Source organism: Periplaneta americana, chromosome 16 (assembly GCF_040183065.1).
Source record: "Periplaneta americana isolate PAMFEO1 chromosome 16, P.americana_PAMFEO1_priV1, whole genome shotgun sequence".
In the NCBI taxonomy this organism is placed as follows: domain Eukaryota; kingdom Metazoa; phylum Arthropoda; class Insecta; order Blattodea; family Blattidae; genus Periplaneta; species Periplaneta americana.
In genome coordinates, this window is record NC_091132.1 from 178,178,742 (window position 1) to 178,197,852 (window position 19,111).

A 19,111-nucleotide genomic window follows, 5' to 3' on the forward strand; every position below is an offset into this window, starting at 1 on the left:
TGAAGTTGATTTGAATAATTTCGAGGAAAAAATTGTTCCGGGTATCGAACCCGGGATCTTTGGTTAAACGTACTAAAGCTCTACCAACTGAGCTACCCGGGAACTCTACCTGACACCGATCCAATTACATGTGATGTATTTAATAAATAATTATGTTTTTTGTGTTGCAGGAAGGAAATGTATTAGAGCAGCATGTGACTGATATAAAGACAGAATGTATGGATTATAGCTATGATGTGAACACCGAGATTTTATTTGACAATACTCCTGTAGGCCTACCAACTGACTTTTCAATCGTGAAAATTGAAGCTGAGGTGGGTTTATGGGTTTAGATGTTCCAAATAGTTACAAACAGGTGGTTCATTTCATAGAAATATGTATGTTTTTGAACCATGATCTCAAAAGTTAAAAATATTGCAGTAGGTTATTTTATATGTTCTAAATATGAATTTCAAGCAGTACTATAATTATATCGTTCATAGTTTGTCAGCAATCAGAATTTAAAATAGTGGTTTAACAAAGAACGCGGCTTCATTCATTGAAGTTTTCTTACTATGTAAAGGAAGATGGAAAAATGATTTCAATTCAATTCGAAAAAGGAGAACGTTGTTTATAAATGCCCTTAAAACGAAAGAAAAGGAAGTATATAATTTTTTTAAATAGTTACCCACCGTAAAATACTTTTAAAAAACATAGAACACAAAATTGCAATTAATTTTTACAGACGAAAAAACACGTGTTTAATTCTTTAGGGTATATTGATTAGTGTGAAAATTTCAGAATGTCGACTTAAATATCATGTCAGTTTTTAATAAGGCACTCCTATCGTATACAATGTTGTTCGATCAAGATCAGGGAGACGGACGTTTGAGATTACTCATCGTTATGAAGTCTCGTGAACGGTGCGACCGCCACTCATAGCAAGCGATTTTCAACCGTCGGAAAAAAAATTAATAATTTTATTAACTTAATTATTCACAGGTTTTTTGAGATAAAGTCATAAATCTTCGGAGATGGATTAGAAATAAGATTTTCTTTAATACGAATGAAATACGCGTGAATTTAATTTGTTGCATTCGAATATAAAACTATTTCTTTTTTTCAGGTGTTTTTATGAGCATGCCTTAATATTATTCGGATTAGTCTTTAAGTATTAAAATGTGGTTATTCAGGTTTACAATGACGTCTGTTTAGTTTCGATGACACTTCATATAGGGTGTCTAGAATATTTTAAATGATGAATAACATGTAACAGCGACCCATTTTTGAGTCATCTGTATGACTGAAATATTAATAATATGGCGATCATAATTAATTGGCAGTTTAATTTATTTTCATAATAACATTATTATATTAAAAGCCCCCCCCCCCCAAAAAAAAACTCGTGACATCGCTGGCATATTCTTAAAATATTGTATGGAATGGCTGTGGTAATATTTGAGCCGTTCAGAACAAAAGTGGTTCAAGTCAAAATTTCGTAATGAGGTTTAAAGTAAAAATTCTGTAAAATACAGCGCAAAGTAGCGATTAATATGGCCTTTTTGCTATCCACTGACTACTAATAGTTTAAATAAATTGAATATTAATTGCTACTTTGCGCTGTATTTTATATAGTGTTTACTTTAACACTCATTACCTATTTTTGACTTACACCACTTCTGCTCTGAACGGCTCATTTAAGTATCCTACTTAGGCTTACTGTACACTGCTGCAATTTTTTATTCGACATTGAAGTAATATGTAGTGAAAAATGGTAGAATTATAATAGCACGTGTTTTGAAAACAAAATTTCCCTAAAGTTAAAAACGTTGCAAATGGGTAAATTTCCATATTACACCATTCAGTCACTTGTCAGTATTTTACTCTCCTTATATATATCATGTTCGCTGTGTGTATTTTTCGACGTCATTTTGTTTCACCTGGTGTTGTTATGTTCGTAACTTGAGTTTATAGAAACTATTTAAATTATAGCTTTCATGTGTGTATTAAGTAAGGTAAAATTGGACAATAATCATTTAACAACATTTAAATTAATTCCAATAACTTCTTTCACTTTTCCGTTACTGTAATAGGCTATGTTTGAATTAAGGCTCATTCACAATGAAAATTAAACATAAGGTAAACATAACACGTGTGTGGAAACAAACATACCGAATCAACAAAACTACAGAATCTATTACATAAAAATGGAGAATTGCACAGTGACTGACGATGTAGCTATTCAATTTATGTTTGTAATAACTACAATGGCATCAGTACATGGCTCTCAATACTTGAAATCAAAGAAACGGAGATGTAAAATAATAAACTTTTCGTCATATGATTCCATGTTGTGCGCCTAGCTATCATCACGGCCAAATAGATCAAAATATTGCCTGTAGGCAAAGCCCATGAGATGTTAAACAAAAAGTGAAAACACGCTTTCCTCTTGTGTACTGTTTCCAAATCGCATAAACATAAGCATGAAAGTTTGGAGTTTGCAAACTCTCATGTTAACGTCTTATGATTAAGATTAAGTTTATGCTTATGTAATTCATTGTGAATGCTTTCATTAAATAACATGGACACAAGGTTTTATGCTTACGTTATGTTTATGTTTAATTTTCATTGTGAATGGGCCTTAACACATTTAACAAATTTTTAACTTCTCCTATTCTTGTAAAGTATTATTTGCCGTTAGTAATACAGATTCTTAACTCCTTAGTAGCTAGACACGAGAGACCCTAATTACGTCTTATAACTTTATAAAACTCGACTTCAATAATTCTCTTACAAAGTTGAAACAATGGCTTATTACTATGGGAAGAGTATTTATGTTGTATATTTTGACATTTTTTTAACTCTTTCATTCAGATTCTAGTAACATGGCTCGAACACAAGCATTCACTGAGTTCAAACTATGGCATGTTACTATATGGGCAATGGTCATTTCTCATGTAAATTTTTGTAGATTTGAATCACTCCTTCATAGCTAGACCCAAAAGCTAGCTCTACACCAACGTAATAGGGTAATTATGAGATATAGCTGAGGTTTGATTTTGTTTCACTTATTTATATACATCCTCTTCAACTGATACAGCCCGAAATTTTAACGTGTATGTTAATTCCAATTTGGAAATCAATATCAGTAAACAAAATATTTCTGTCAACAATATAAATAATCATGTAGGCCTAAGTATAACGTTACTGGCATAAATTAATGTTTATCATTAATATAATATCATTAGGAAGTGAGTTATATCCATTGTTGACGTTCACACTTCACTGAAATGATCGCCATGATATTCCAGTATTACCAACATAAGAATCAACCAGTGACTTGAACGTTAGCGTCAGTTAGTAAATATTTTCATAGAGTTTACATACGAAAATAATAATTATTATTGTTATGTTGCCATTGCTTTGCTTCATCCTTCAAATTCTTAAAAAATGAATAATAAATGTTTTCAGTTAATATTAAATTATGCCAGCCCTGTTAGATTCCTGATATAGATGCAGAACCATCTGGTGGAGATTCCAGATGTTATACTCTATTTCGTGTCATTCGCACTCAGAATTCGTTCCCACGAAATATGCTAGGTGTCTCTCTAGCGTTAAGCTGGATTTATTTATTTTCGGTAATTGGCTAGGAGACATCGTTGCATATAGACCACTTTTACACTAAGTCTAAAATTTGTTTTTGCAATATATACTAAAACCCTAAACTAATCTAACCTTTTCCTTAATCTGTGACAGGGTATGTTAGGTTAGGTTAATGTTTTAGTATACGTTGTCGACTCTAAGGTTAGGTTTAGTGTAAAAGTGGTCTATATGATATATGATATATTTCGTCACAGCACTTCTTTACATGTAATGGTGTACCTCACATTTCTGTATCCGGTGCCACCGTCAACATATTATAAAAATAACACATTATTTGCAGTACACGTCTACACAAATACTCCCATTTACACTATGTATCTTTTTTGTTACTTGGTCAATCTTCCCTTCAGTATTTTCCTACATTTCATTTGCTATTCTCCATTTGTTCATTAATCCTAATATATCTAATATTCTATACTACTTTCACACCCCCTTTTTCCTCTAACTACTATTCACTAAAATTTCAATTTCACTTTTTCTCTATAAATTATCATATTGAATTATTTATCCTATTTGTTCTTTGACCTTTTCTCCTATCTTTCTCTTATATTCATTTATTGTTCCAACGTTCAAATGTTAGTACTAATTTTATGCTGTCACTTGTTCACTTCTCTTAACCCTTTCTCACTATTTTCTCTCATTCCTATTTGCGATCACTTTCACTTTCTCACTATCCCACTTACACCTAATCCTTTCTCACTATTCTCACTTCCCATAAATACTTATATTTTATTCTACACATCTGCTTATACACTCTCTCTCTCCCCTATACTTCTCGATCTTTTCCAGTTTCATTTTATTTGCACTGTTTGATCACATCAACATTTTTTTAAACGTATCAAATATCTCTGCTATATCCTCAGCTATCGCAGGTTCTGACCTTTCTTTACTGTTCATCTCTGCCTTATTTCTGTCTTTGAAGTGCTCTATATTCAACAACGACTCCTAGCAAATTACCTTACTTTCTACTACAGTTGTATTAAGTATTTGTATTACAGCAGATATTATTCGATTGATATTCTTAACCTAATTGACTTCGTAATAGTGTCTTTGAAGGGAAGGAGCTCGCAATGTTAATCTGAAATAAATTGCATTATTCTCATGAGCTTTCCGAATAGCAAAACAATTGTATTCTACATGTTGGGCTTCCATGGTGTTGGATATTTTCAGTGTCTAGTTCGATAAATATCTTGTACAATAGTTCGATAAATATCTTGTACAATCCCACTTTGGTATTGTCTTGAGTAATGAAATTACAGAAATATTGTATTCCATACCAGTACGATATTTGTACGCATATAATAGTATATAAATTAGATTTTTATACACAAACTACTCTACGTAAATTATTTTCAGAGATAATACCTTGCTTATTATTAGTCACTGCCAGTGTCTGAGATCTTGTATCTATTCTGCTTTCAATTTTGTTTTCTAATTTGTCGCCTGTGTTGGAAGTTATCCAATGATTGCCATGGAGAACCAGATTGGTGCCTGTTACACATCAAGTAATATTTGAAATTGCTAATAAAATTATTCACAATGTCTTTTGTACTGTAGGAAAGGAATTTATCTCATCTGGAAGTGTCCGGCATGAAGACAGAATGCGTTGACCAGAGTTACGATATCAAATCAGAGATAAAGGTAGAAGACACCACACCAGTGCCTATTGGCTTGCCTATGGTGAAAACTGAAGATGATGTAAGTGGTTCACTGTCAGTATACAATTTTACCTGAAGAGCATTTTTAACCCTTAAATTGACGAAGTACCCTATAGGATACAACAGGTTAATAGGCTATATGCTATAATTTTAATAGAACAGTAAAAAAAATTGGTAGGAACATTAAAATTTCACAATATTGTAATATTGTACAGCATGTAAAATATGGACATTGCCATAGTTGTTTTCTTTACAGTCCGACTAAGTTTAATAAACTGGTGTGAGAAATGAAGTTTTGCCAATTTAAGCGTTAAGAGAGTCTCGAATTGTATTACCTAACTGTTTTATCTTTTTCGTTACCTTTACATCTTAGACGGGTTTAATTTAGATTTGAAATTGAGTAATAATTCGCAAATAAATATTTCTTATAGCGAACAGAGTATTATCTCCTATACACTATGAAAATTGTGCCTAGGGATATTATTATTATTATTATTATTATTATTATTATTATTACTGCTATTATTATTGTTACTATTATTATTATTATTATTATTATTATTATTATTATTATTATATTATTATTACTACTACTACTATTATTATTATTCTTATTATTATTATTATTATTATTATTATTATTATTATTATTATTATTATTATTTACAACTGGCACTGACGGTATTCCAAATTTTATAATTAAAGGATGCTCTAATATATTTATTCCTCTTTTAGCCCACATATTTAATATTAGTTTGAAAAATGGTGAATTTCCCTCACTATGGAAACAAGCTGCAATTATTCCTATATTTAAAAACGGAAAAAGAAATGATGTCAGAAACTACAGACCTATCTCGATCCTAAATAACTTTTCAAAAATTTTTGAAACCATTATTCACAGACATATATCGTTTTATGTGAAAAACAAGCTCAATTCTTCACAACATGGATTTACTAAAACTAAATCCACTGTCACTAACCTGGTCACATATCTAAATCAAATTGTACCAATAATTGAAACGCAGGGACAAACTGATTCAATATATTTTGATTTCAGCAAAGCTTTTGATGTAGTTCCGCACTATATCCTTCTTGATAAGTTAGGAAATATTGGCCTTTCTGTAAGCTACGTAAAGTGGTTCGAAAATTATTTAAGTAATAGAGTTTCATGTGTAAGACTGTTTAATATACACTCTTATTCTTATAATATAAATTGCGCAGTCCCGCAGGGATCTACTTTAGGACCTCTCCTATTTATTATATTCATAGATGATATATGTAAAAGAATAAGTTCTGACTGTTTATTATTTGCAGACGATTTAAAAATTTTTCGTACAATCAAAAGTAGTACTGACTGTCAATCACTTCAATGTGACATTAATTCAGTCGCAAAATGTTCGGAAGACAATGGTATGAAAATTAACGTATCCAAAACTAATGTAATAACCTTTTCTAGAAAAACTTCTTCACTGAAATTTAATTATTATCTAAATAATGTACTAATTAACAGAACGGATTGCGTAAAAGATTTGGGAATATTCTTTGACAGTAAATTGTATTTTCATAGTCACGTTGATTACATTTACAATCACGCAATCAGAATGCTAGGAATAATACGGTCAATAACTTATTCTTTTTCCACGCCCGATTCTCTTTTAATGCTATACTATACATTGGTGCGATCGAAACTCGAATATGCATCTGTAGTTTGGAACTCGATTACAACTACGGACTCGGCTAAATTAGAAAATATACAAAGAAAATTTATATCCTTATGTTCATTCAGATTTCTGCCCATTAATTCCGGGTATAGTTATGAGAGAAAATGTGAATATTTTAATTGTCAAAATCTATATGCTTCTTGTCTATGCGGATGACGTGATTTTGTTTGGAGAAAATCCAGAAACGATTAGGGAAAACACATAAATTTTACTTGAAGCAAGTAAAGCGATAGGTTTCGAAATAAATCCCGAAAAGACTAAGTATATGGTTAAGATTCGTGATCAGAATATTGTACGAAATGGAAAGCTTTTGTCATCTAATCTGCTGTCAAAACTTTTTAATATTAGATTTTAAAACAGTTAATTACCAGTTGTTCTCTATGTTTGTGAGAGAGGGACAGAGATTAAGGGTTTTTGAGAGTAGGCTTCCTAGGAAAATATTTAGGGCTAAGAGGGATGAAGTTACAGGAGATTGGAGAAAGTTACACAACACAGAACTGCACGCATTGTATTCTTCACCTGACATAATTAGGAACATTAAATCCAGACGTTTGAGATGGTCAGGGCATGTAGCACATATGGGCGAATCCAAAAATGCATATAGAGTGTTAGTTGGGAGCCCGGAGGGAAAAAGACCTTTGGGGAGGCCAAGACGTAGATGTGAGGATAATATTAAAATTGATTTGAGGGAGATGGTATATGATGCTAGAGACTGTATTAATCTTGCACAGGGTAGGGACCGATGGTGGGCTTATGTGAGGCGGCAATGAACCTCTAGGTTCCTTAAAAGCCATTTGTAAGTAAGTGCGAAAGACTTTATTTTATGCTACCTTATATCAAAAGAAGCCATGTTAGAGAGTCTGCATTTTCAGGTAATAAATCTTTCAACAGCGAAATGTATAAATATTTCATTATATTACCTAATCACTGTTTATTTGCAATAACTATTCTTGGAAATTTTCGTTACTTATTATCCAGGTCATTTGTAGATGACATGCACGTATTTTCAAGGTTGAAACTTGATTCTAGTGCCTTGCATTACAAGAAAATAGCCTGATTATAGGAAAGAATGCAGCATGACGTAAAGGAATGTAGTTCGGGGAATTAATTGGAATTTGTGTGTCATTACAACCTTACCGAAAAGATAGATTAGATTCACTAGGTTTGAATAGTGACGTGTCTGGCATAGGAAACCAGTGAACGATGTGGTCAGCTAATGCTATCTTCATTATTTACTCACTTTTCCAGGAAGATTTGTTTGATCTGGACAGAGGTCAGCAGGAACAGAAAGCGGAAGTATCTTCAGAAGAGGATGAAGTTTTGACTGAGAGGTGAGTGTACAGTGCTGGTTTTGCATCTTCCATTCTTTCATAACTTCGTTTAGTGACGACGTGGGAAATAAATTTTCTTATTTATGATACTGTTTTCTATTTACTGAATTTGTGTGGCTATTCGTATTAACGCCGCAATATATCTTGGTACTGAAATGGCGTAAGATTCACTAAAATTATCATTACCATGACAAGTAACACACTACAGCTCCTACTCTATTCGGTACATTATTATTCTGCTGTCCTTCCGAGAACCATGATCTCTTTTAGGTTACGATGACGTCATTATTTCGAGTGCTGCGAAAGTTGCGAGAAGTACATTTTTAGGTTGCGTTCCCTGTTATAATTTCGTATTATGAAATGCTGGCAAATGTATGTTAAATGGCTATTTTTTATTATAAAAAGAGAACAATATCTTAAATGATAAAGAAAGGTAGGGACTTGGTCAAGAATTAAATGGAAAACAGAGACCATTGTTCAATTTAATTTCTTTTGAGAACTGTTTTGAAGTTACTAGATATATTTATAGAAACTACTTTAGATTGTCATATAGATCTATTTTTTTTACAAGTCTTTATTCAATTGAGCCCAAAGAGTCTGAAATTTATTTTTAGCACTATCATTCATTATTTTCATTGCATTAGAAAATTCTACTATAGGTTTCTAGTTTTACAGTTGCATTCAGCGATAATTTGTTTTCATTATTATCTTTTTCATACCCTTCAGTAAATTAAACTTTCGAATGCAGGGAATTTAAATTGTCTAGAAAATGTTGAGAAGTTGTGTTTTGAGAGATTTGATGTTATACTTTCAATAAATGCTGAAACTGATCAGTAGAACCTGGATGTTTGGAAAAATGCATAGATATAAATGTGATTTCGTGTAAATAAATGCGATAGGGCCAATTTTTATTTTTCTTTTTTAAGGTGTTTCTTACTAATTCAATAATGAATTCCCCCCCCCTTTTTTTGTCATTTTAAAGCAATATTTCTTGTTTATTTGCAATTTTCTAATTAATTGTAATGTAATGTGTATGAAATTTAAATACATAATTAATGACCCACTTTACTAGCAGTAGTAAATAAATAGTACATTATGCAGCGAGCCTATAATGGTAGTAATTAAGACGCAAGTATGTTTGTTTATGAAACGAGCGCAAGCGAGTTTCATTATTTTCATACGAGCGTCTTAATTACCATTATTGGCAAGTTTCATACGACTTTTTATGCTCGACCATATTTCTAACTTGAAATTATTCAAAAGTAGGTCATGTTATGGTTATGTAAGTGAGTAGCGAACTCACCTGATTTGTGAGATGTGCGCAGACGCGACAGTATTGATTTTTTCTGAGGCCCAATGTGATTGACCTTGATATAACGTAAAGAATAAGATTAGTCTTGATATAACCTGCAAATTGATTTAGAATTGAAAAACTAGATGACAAATTGAATTTATTTGAATATTATTTACATTTAACGCTAATTATTATAGTAACAGAATATAACCTTCTGCGACAGTATTGGATTTTCAGCCTCCGTTACTTTTCGCTAATTGTCTTTCGATTGCATATCCGAGAATAATCGATACTTGCGGTTTTATAATGGTACAAAGGTGATTTGTCATTGGCTGAACACCTGAACTTTAATGAATAGGTGTACTTTAATGAGGTTCATTAAAGGGCTACTACCAGGTGTATAATTACTACATTTCGGCATGGTCGAGCATAAAATAATTTATTTCGGTGCTTAATGTGTTAATAATCGTATTTTAATACAATCCGTGTAATATGAATAATGACTGACAATCAACAGTTACAAATATAATGTAATGAGTTCACGATACCAATAATGAACTTTATGCTCGACCATGCCGAAATGTAATAATTATACACCTGGTAGCAGACCTTTAATGCATGTCATTAAAGCACCCCTACTCATTAAAGGTCAGGTATTTCAGCCAATGACGACTCAGGTTACAAGTGTTCAGACAATGACAGGTCAGCTTTCTACCGTTATAAAACCGCAAGTATCGATTATTCTGGGATATGCAATCGAAAGAGAATTAGCGAAAAGTCACGGAGGCTGGAAATCCAATACTGTCGCAGAAGGTTGTGTTCTGTTACTATAATAATTAGCGTTAATTGTAAATAATATTCAAATAAATTCAATTTGTCATCTTGTTTTTCAATGTCTAATTTAATTTGAATGCTATCTCTGTAGGTTCTTATGGCCTAGCAAGGTCAATGTGGACATCTGTTCCTCGGAAAAAATCAATACTTTCGCGTCTGCGCACATCTCACAACATAAGGGACATTGGTCAAGGTTAGATACAAGGAAAATTAATAATATCAAGTTAGAAATATGGTCGAGCATACAAAGTCGTATGAAACTCGCCTATAATGGTAATTAAGTAGCTCGTGTGAAAATTATGAAACTCGCTTGCGCTCGTTTCTTAAATATCCATACTCGCTTCTTAATTACCTTCATTATAGGCTCGTTGCATAATGTACTATTATAATTTTAAATTAAGCAAGTTCTCATAGAAGTTGTCAAGTAGCACTTTGAATTGTTTGCTTTCATACTTTGAAATCTTATTGTTACAATTTTGTGCTACACGTGTTTATTATTGTAGGAGAAAGAAATTTGAGTGAGGAACAGTCAGTGATTGTCGGGTGACAGAAGGTATAAGATCGGTTAGCTAGAATGCCTAAATTCAGTAAACCATTGAACAGTAAACTTCATGCTTACGTTAGTGAATATGGTGCCCATGTGTTTTCAACCTAAATAGTTTTTATGTAAGGTTTGCGAAAAGGCAGTTAATCACGAAAAAATTATTTTATAAATCAACATGTGTCAACTACGAAGTAAAAATGTGATTTATGTTGACTATTACACTCTTACTACGTCATACTACTTTTGACCAATAAAACGGTATGAAAGGACGTATTTCAACCAATCGTGGCTGCTTATCGCACAATTTTATCGCGTCCCTAGCATTTGTTTAATTTTATCGCGTCCCTAGCATTTGTTTCTTTGTTTGCCAACATTTGAAACTGCGCTGGTCTGGACGTCAATATATATATATATAAAATTACAAACCACTCCATTCGATGCACAGCAGTTTCAAATATGACTCGCATTGGCATTCAAGAACAAGAATTAATAAAAATCACTGATCATACCTATGCATCTTCTGAAATCCGATTTACAAGTAAATGAAGAGCACCATTCGGAAACCCTGAATAAGTTGAATACACCATGTAGGCCTAAATCAACGAGTTCCACTTCTATTACGCACACGTCCAATATATCATCAATTGAACCACCAAGACATTCAAATTTGAAAATTGTACATTCAATAATTATTCTTTTTATAATTATTCATGTATATTTTTTATGTCATCGTCGTTAATTAAAACTTTTCTAACACTTGTGTATATTAGTTAGGTTATGTTATCGCTTCTGCTATATGATATTATGGATAGTCACGTATCAGAGATTTTTTAATATTAAGATTTATTGAAAATCATCTGTCAGGTGACGTTGATTACTGGGATTCGGATAATTGAAGTGGAATGTTGCATTTTAATAAAAATGAAACTGAATCAACAAAGCCTTCTTGACTAGTAACATTGCCATCGTGTATAATAGATCGAGAACTTCTCGACGAGAAGGCATTGCTCACTACTGCCATCTAGCATGAATCTAGCGTAATATTTGTAATGTTGAGATGGTACAATAATACATTTGAAGACAGTTGTATTTTCGTAAGTCAATTAATATTTTATTGTATTGGAGTACTTCGTTACTTCTAATCTTTATATACTTTCTTCTAATCGTGTAATAGTCAATTAAATCCCACTCGAGTTTTGATTTTCTCTAGATAAATCTGCTCTTGTTCCACTCGCAGATTTATCGATAAAATCAAAACGTCTAGTTAAATTACTGTTGATATAATTTACATTTATTGTGAAAATATATTATGCGTTTTTAAAATTGATAATGACTTTTTCAAAATGTATTGTGCCTTTTTTACGTTTTTATTGCCTTTTCAGCTTTCCTACATGAACTATTATAAATGCCTAAACATCTGGGCTCCACTGTTCCGTAAGAGAGCAAGAATTTGGATATGTACATATGTGTGTGGATGATGTAATCGTTTATATTTTGATCACGGCACATTGATTATAGAGTGGACCGATAAATATTTGTATTCATTTCAGCATTCTGGATAATATTGAGAAGAGAGTGTCACAAGAATACGCCGCCATTGATTGTGAAGAAGACAAATTGGCACATTGTGGTAACAACAGACCAGACTATTCAAGCAGTGATACCACCCGTAATTCTATCGAGTGTAATATATCCAGTGAATGTTTTGAAACACCGCAATCTCTGAAACTTCATTCTAATGTACACCCAATAAAAAAATCACTCAAATGCGATGTGTGTGGAAAGTGTTTCTCACGAATGGGGCATTTAAAGCGACATGCACTCATTCACACAGGCGAAATGCCATTCAAATGCGAAGTATGTGAAATGTGTTTTTCACAATTACAAAATTTAACAAGACATGCACGCATTCACACAGGCGAAAGGCCATTTAAGTGCGATATCTGTGATAAGTGTTTCTCACGATTGACAAACTTAAAGAGACACGTACGTATTCACACAGATCAAAAGACGTACAAGTGCGAGTTGTGTGGAAAGTGTTTTTCGCATTCGTCACTATTAAACAAACATGTACGCATTCACACAGGGCAAAAGCCATTCAAATGCGATACGTGTGGAAAATGTTTCTTACAATTACGAGATTTAAAAACCCATGATCGAATTCACACAGGAGAAAAGCCATACAAGTGCAAGGAATGTGAAAAGCGTTTCTCACATTCGTCAGTTTTACGCAGACATGTACGGATTCACTCAGGCGAAATGCCATTCAAGTGCGAAGTGTGTGAAAAGTATTTTTCTTTATTAGAAAATTTAAAGGTTCATTCACGCATTCATACGGGCGACCGGCCATTCAAATGCGAGGTGTGTGGTAAGTGTTTCTCAAGACTGGGAGACTTGAAAAAACATTTACGCATTCACACAGGCGAAAAACCGTACAAGTGTGAGGTGTGTGGAAAGTGTTTCTCGGATTCGTCAGTATTGAGCAGACATTCTCTCATTCACACGGGATTAAGGCCGTACAAATGCGAGTTGTGTGGAAAGTGTTTCTCTCACTCTGGAGCTTTAAGCAAACATTTACGCATTCACACGAGTTGAAGGCATTGAAGTGTTACGTATGTGAAAACTTTTTCAAAAGCGATGCCGTTCTCCAAGCACCTTCGTCTACACACTGAGATGTCTGGGGAAATAGTTATTCAGGATGGCAACGTCGGATAAAGGTACCAGAAAAATTTCATTAGTTTATTCCGATCTTTATTATAGTATCGATCATTGTCCGGATTTCCTTATGAATAATCAGATAGTGTTGTAATTTACCGCTGGATCGCATTATTTCGTTGTGTTCTGAACTGACCCTGGAAATAAATTGAATAGCTCTGTAATTGAAATAAACTATGAAGGACATATTTGGTTAATTTAATATTTTCTCAATCTCATCCCCTATGTTCTTTCTTCATTTTACATTGCTTTAATTCTAATTTCATAAAGCTCTTATTATTGTTGAATTTTTCAGAATAACATATACGAGGCGTGTTCTTAAAGTAAGTTCCAAAAGGGTGTAGTAAGTAAACGGGAAGATATTTACAAACCATTTTTGTAGCATTGTATTCCCCACACTTCAATTACTTCTCAACATAATATCTCGAATTTTTCGAGTCGTGGCAAAAGTCTTTCTATCCCCTCATTGTAGAATTTGAAGGTGTTTCAGGATAAGGTGCTTAAGGAAATATTTGGGGCTAAGAGGGATGAAGTTACATTAGAATGGAGAAAGTTTCACAACGTAGAACTGCACGCATTGTAACATTAAATCCAGTCGTTTCACATGGGCACGATATGTAGGATGTATAGTCGAATCCAGAAATGCATATAGATTGTTAGTTGAAAGACCTGCGGGAAAAAGACCTTTGGGAGGCGAGACTTAGATGGGAAAATAATATAAAAATGGATTTGAGGGAGGTGAGATATGATATTAGAGACTTGATTAATTTTGCTGAGGCTGGGAAGTGATGGCAGGCTTATGTGTTGGTGACACTGAATTCCAGGTTCTTTAAATAAAGTAAGATCGATCAATTGTCAACTAAGTCTTCCTGAATCCTACTCACTTACGTCCATCTCAGAATATCATTCGAGGGTCATTGTTATTTAGTCTTGCAATTAACTTAGGCCCGTAACACACTTGCAGAGTTTTCGCTAGCGAGAAATGTGTTGCCTCAAAATTGAAAGATTGATAACATGGATTCAAATGGACGTCCACACACTGGAACAGATTCTCGTTCGAGGCAAAAACCTCGCGCGAGTTTCTCGCTGGAATCGGTAGCTCAGCGAATTTTCTTGACATATTTATCAAAGATGTTTTACATTTATACTGTTTATTACGATTGAGTGTAGAAAAAGATATCACAGGTGGCGATGAATTGTATTGTTTCTATTTGAAAATGAGGAAAGATGGCTGATAATTGCAGTCAGAAACTTATCGAACTTGTACGATGTCACCTGTAGGCCTATTTATATGATACACGGGATGAAAACTATAAAAACACGAAACATAAAGAAGAAATCTGGAGACAAATATCAGATTAAGATAAATAGGGCTATATTTTATTTTGATGAGATTTTAATAGTATTAATTGAACATTTGAAATAATGTATCTATATGTCTAAATAGTTTACATAATTTTAATCAGAACATAGCAAAGAATCCTCTATCATATCTTCAATGGCAAAAAACTGAGGTCCATTCAGCCTGAAATAACACCGAAACGTATCATCATTGAAATCGAAACCAGTGTCTAAAACTCGCCCTTATTTTCGTAAGATACAATGTGATTTTCAGATATTTCTGGCTTTAATTTTAGGCCTACTTTTTCTTTCCAGTAACAAAATATGTTCATGTAACTCCATTTCCTCATCATATGAATACTCAGATTTAACATAGCGTTCGTACTTAATTTGTAAACTACAACAATATACTTACAGGTTATATATTTAAGTACGACAATATACGTAAATACATAACCTATAATATTTCCCCCAACGAGTGATTACTATAATCAGAAAAATGCTTTCTGCATGAAGGCAGTAGAGATGGGTAAAAAATAACACAACAGTTATTTTGGAACTGTTCCGGTCTCGGAACTGTTGCAAAAATGAACAGTAGGTCGGAACTTCCTGTTCCGAAATAACAGTGTCCCGACTCCGAGCTGCGCAATTGCGCAATTCATGTTCCGACTCCGAGACAACAGAGGACAGTCGGAACCCGTTCTGTTGAACCATGACACTGTTCTCGTCGTTCTTTATGTTGTACTTGGAACAAGTTGGAACTTGGAACTCTCACGTGGATGGATGAGGAAGCAAGGAAATTGAAATCTTTGTAGTGTGATCATAAGTAATGACACAGAGCGAGGTGCGATGCGAAGTTTAAAGTAGTACACTTTGGTACAGAGGGTTTCTAACATTTTACTAAGTGTGGGGTTTCAGGTTTCACTAATGCTAATATATCAATATATACAGTAGTTATATATTTTTATTATGTATGAAATTATATTATTATTATTATTATTATTATTATTATTATTATTATTATAGCTAAGCATTAAGAAAAGTAAAAATAAAAATTAATGATTTTAATTTTTTTTAATATGTAACACGGAGAACAAAAATTACATACTGCACGTTTTAAATGACATGTTAAATTTTTGAGTTGGTTACCGTATCTACAAGACTTTATATACCAATTAGTGTTGCATTCTGACCTTGTATTCAACAGCTGTTTATCTAATAAACATGAAGCTTCTGTCCGCATACACAGCCAGTTTCCAAACCGATTCGAATGTGCATTGGAATGTCATCTATTGAGAAGCATGTGTGCTATGATGTCATGCCGATAACGTATTTTAAGAGGAGTCCGAGCGATGAGTGCTCCAACGTATGTGGAGCTGCTTGGGGAAGAGGGAGGGTAGTGTACCGCCCTTTGAACGACTCCTCAGATGGAGCGAGAGTCAAAGAGATAACTCGCATCAGTGAACGATTCAGATACATCTCAACTTGTATATTTTTAACTGTTATTTCGGGACTGTTGTTTGGAACATAGTATTTTTTCCGAACCGGAACAATCTGAACTGTTCCGGGAAAAGAACAACTTCGCCCATCATAATTACATAATTTTAATCAGAACTTAGCAAAAAATCCTCTATCATATCATGAATAGCAAAAAAAACTGTGGTCCATTCAACCTGAAATAACGCCTAAACGTAGGTATCATCAATCAAATCGAAACCAATGTCCAAGACTCGCCCTTATATTCGTAAGATACAATGTGATTTTCAGGTATTTCTGGCTTTAATTTTAGGCCTACTTTTTATTCATTAAAAATATGTTCATGTAACTCCATTTGCTCATCATCTTCAGATTCAACATAGCGTTCGTACGTAATTTGTAAAGTACGACAATATATTTACAGGTTATATATTTAAGTACGACAATATACGTAAATACATAACCTATAATATTTCTCCCAACGAGTCATTACTATAATCAGAAAAATGCTTTCGGCATGAAGGCAGTGCATAGATGATCATAGCGAGGTGTGATCTGTGATAGCGAGAACTCGCCAAGTGTGTGGAGGAAGGCTCTTCGCCTCTTTCTCGCAACACATTTCTCGCTGGCGACAACTCTTCAAGTGTGTTACCGGCCTTATTGTCTATTCAATTCCTACTTAAAAAGGGATATTGCTTACGAAAAGTCAGTATGTTTTGCCTTTGTGTTTCTTAAATCGAGATGCATTTTTCAGCAACATTGTTTGAGTTTTTACTGGGTTCGATAGGATTTCAAATCAAGTCTACAAGATACTCTTATAATCTGCCGTGCTTTCATTCTTCAACTATTACTGCCTTATACCTTCGTTTTGCAGGAGGAGGCACGTGGATTGAATAAAGTGGAGGAAATAACAGCAGAAGAGGATGAAGTCTTAACTGAGAGGTGAGTGAAATGTGTGAGGTTTTCCTTAGTTGTTGATTTCACTGCTTTATTCAAATTATAATGATGATGGATAGAAATTTCGTTATTAGTAATAACTTCATTGTTATTTAAATCAACGTCTCAGTATTAATTGGCATCTACCTATGAGTCTGCCTGTATGTCCCTCCATGTGTTTGTCAATATGTCTGTTTGTCTATGTGGCTATACGTCTTTCTTTATCTTTTTTCTGCCCATGTACCAGCCTCTATGTCTGTTTGTCTCCTGCATTCTTTTTTTAATATTTTACTGCTGCAAGAAATGACACCCCTGTATCATGTAATATTATATATATATATATATATATATATATATATATATATGTATTTTATGCTTTTGACATATAGTACGTGTTTGCACTCAATGAGTATGGATGACTTTTCTGTAAACTGTAGTGAAGAAATTACAGATTTGAAAATGTTTTCATTAACAAGTCTATGAGGCAGAGTCGTATGTTATTTTTTTTTTTTGTAGGTTATTTTACGACGCTTTATCAACATCTCAGGTTATTTAGCGTCTGAATGAGATGAAGGTTATAATGCCAGTGAAATGAGTCCCGAGTCCAGCAGCGAAAGTTACCCAGCATTTCTTCATATTGGGTTGAGGAAAAACCCCGGAAAAAACCTTATCCAAATAACTTGCCCCGACCGGGAATCGAACCTGGGTCACCTGGTTTCGTTGCTAGATGCTCTAACCGTAACTCAACAAGAATGGACAGTCGTATGTTATATTGTCTGTAGTTAAGCCATGAAGGAATATAAGTTGTGATAAACTGCCAAATGTTCACACCTGCCATTGCTACAAGCATGAGGGATCCAAAATGGCAGTAAAATTGCGATGCTATATGGCCTCTCAGGATAATTTCGTCACAGCTATGGAACTGTGCAATCAATTTTTTGATTTGTTAACACAATTTCGGAAAGGTTACGACTTCAATTATACATTTCGAGTAAACCATAGTCAACCATTTTGATGTGAGCTGCGATTGATTTTCGAGTGTCGCGTGAAGGGAAAATATATTGCATGCACTTCGTCATTTACTTTTCATATCATTGATTAATACCGTACATAAAAATAAAACTTTGAGACAAACATAAATGTAGTAGCCATCCCTCATAACTCGAACGCATAACAAGTCGACAATTGATAGAATTCGCTGAAGTGGAGAATTATGTACTACAGCACCTTTCAACTGAGTCGTTATGATGATATCTAATTGAAAGTAAGTACGCAATGTTGCCAACATATGGGCATGACGTTTACCTGTAGCTTAGGTGCCACAATAAACAGGAAGCCAGTTTTAAGGAGTTGTCAGTGTTAGCGAATAAAATCATAACAGTCTTGTTAACTTTTTTATTCACATATTTGTGCCACAAGTCTTTTTCTTCATAACACTATCTAAAAATAAATCCAGACATGGACTTCGTAATGAGAGTAACACGAGATTTCCTTATAACTTCTTTAGTTCCTGATTTCAAAGCTCCGTGTTATCGAAATTAAACCCATCCTTCTCATTAAATTTAAAATGAAGAGTTGAGTAACTCTATAACAAAAACGTTCAGGTTAGGAGAGAAGTT

At 33.5% G+C, this 19,111-nt stretch overlaps 1 protein-coding gene across 2 annotated transcripts in view; it reads left to right on the forward strand.

Annotated features, from left to right (window-relative positions):
- The window catches only part of LOC138692054 (zinc finger protein 98-like), a 46,051-nt gene that overhangs the window by 5,716 nt on the left and 21,224 nt on the right, over positions 1-19,111 (forward strand). The window contains exons 2-6 of one of the 2 annotated variants that reach the window (XR_011330001.1): positions 171-314; positions 5,200-5,340; positions 8,270-8,352; positions 12,575-13,741; positions 17,431-17,498. Coding sequence is in view for 1 of the 2 variants with exons in the window: in XM_069814912.1 (XP_069671013.1) it covers positions 171-314; positions 5,200-5,340; positions 8,270-8,352; positions 12,575-13,619 (1,413 nt within the window). In the remaining variant the exon portion in view is untranslated. Of the gene's footprint in view, positions 1-170; positions 315-5,199; positions 5,341-8,269; positions 8,353-12,574; positions 13,900-17,430; positions 17,499-19,111 lie in introns of those variants that run through there. The other variant, XM_069814912.1, reaches the window with a different exon arrangement.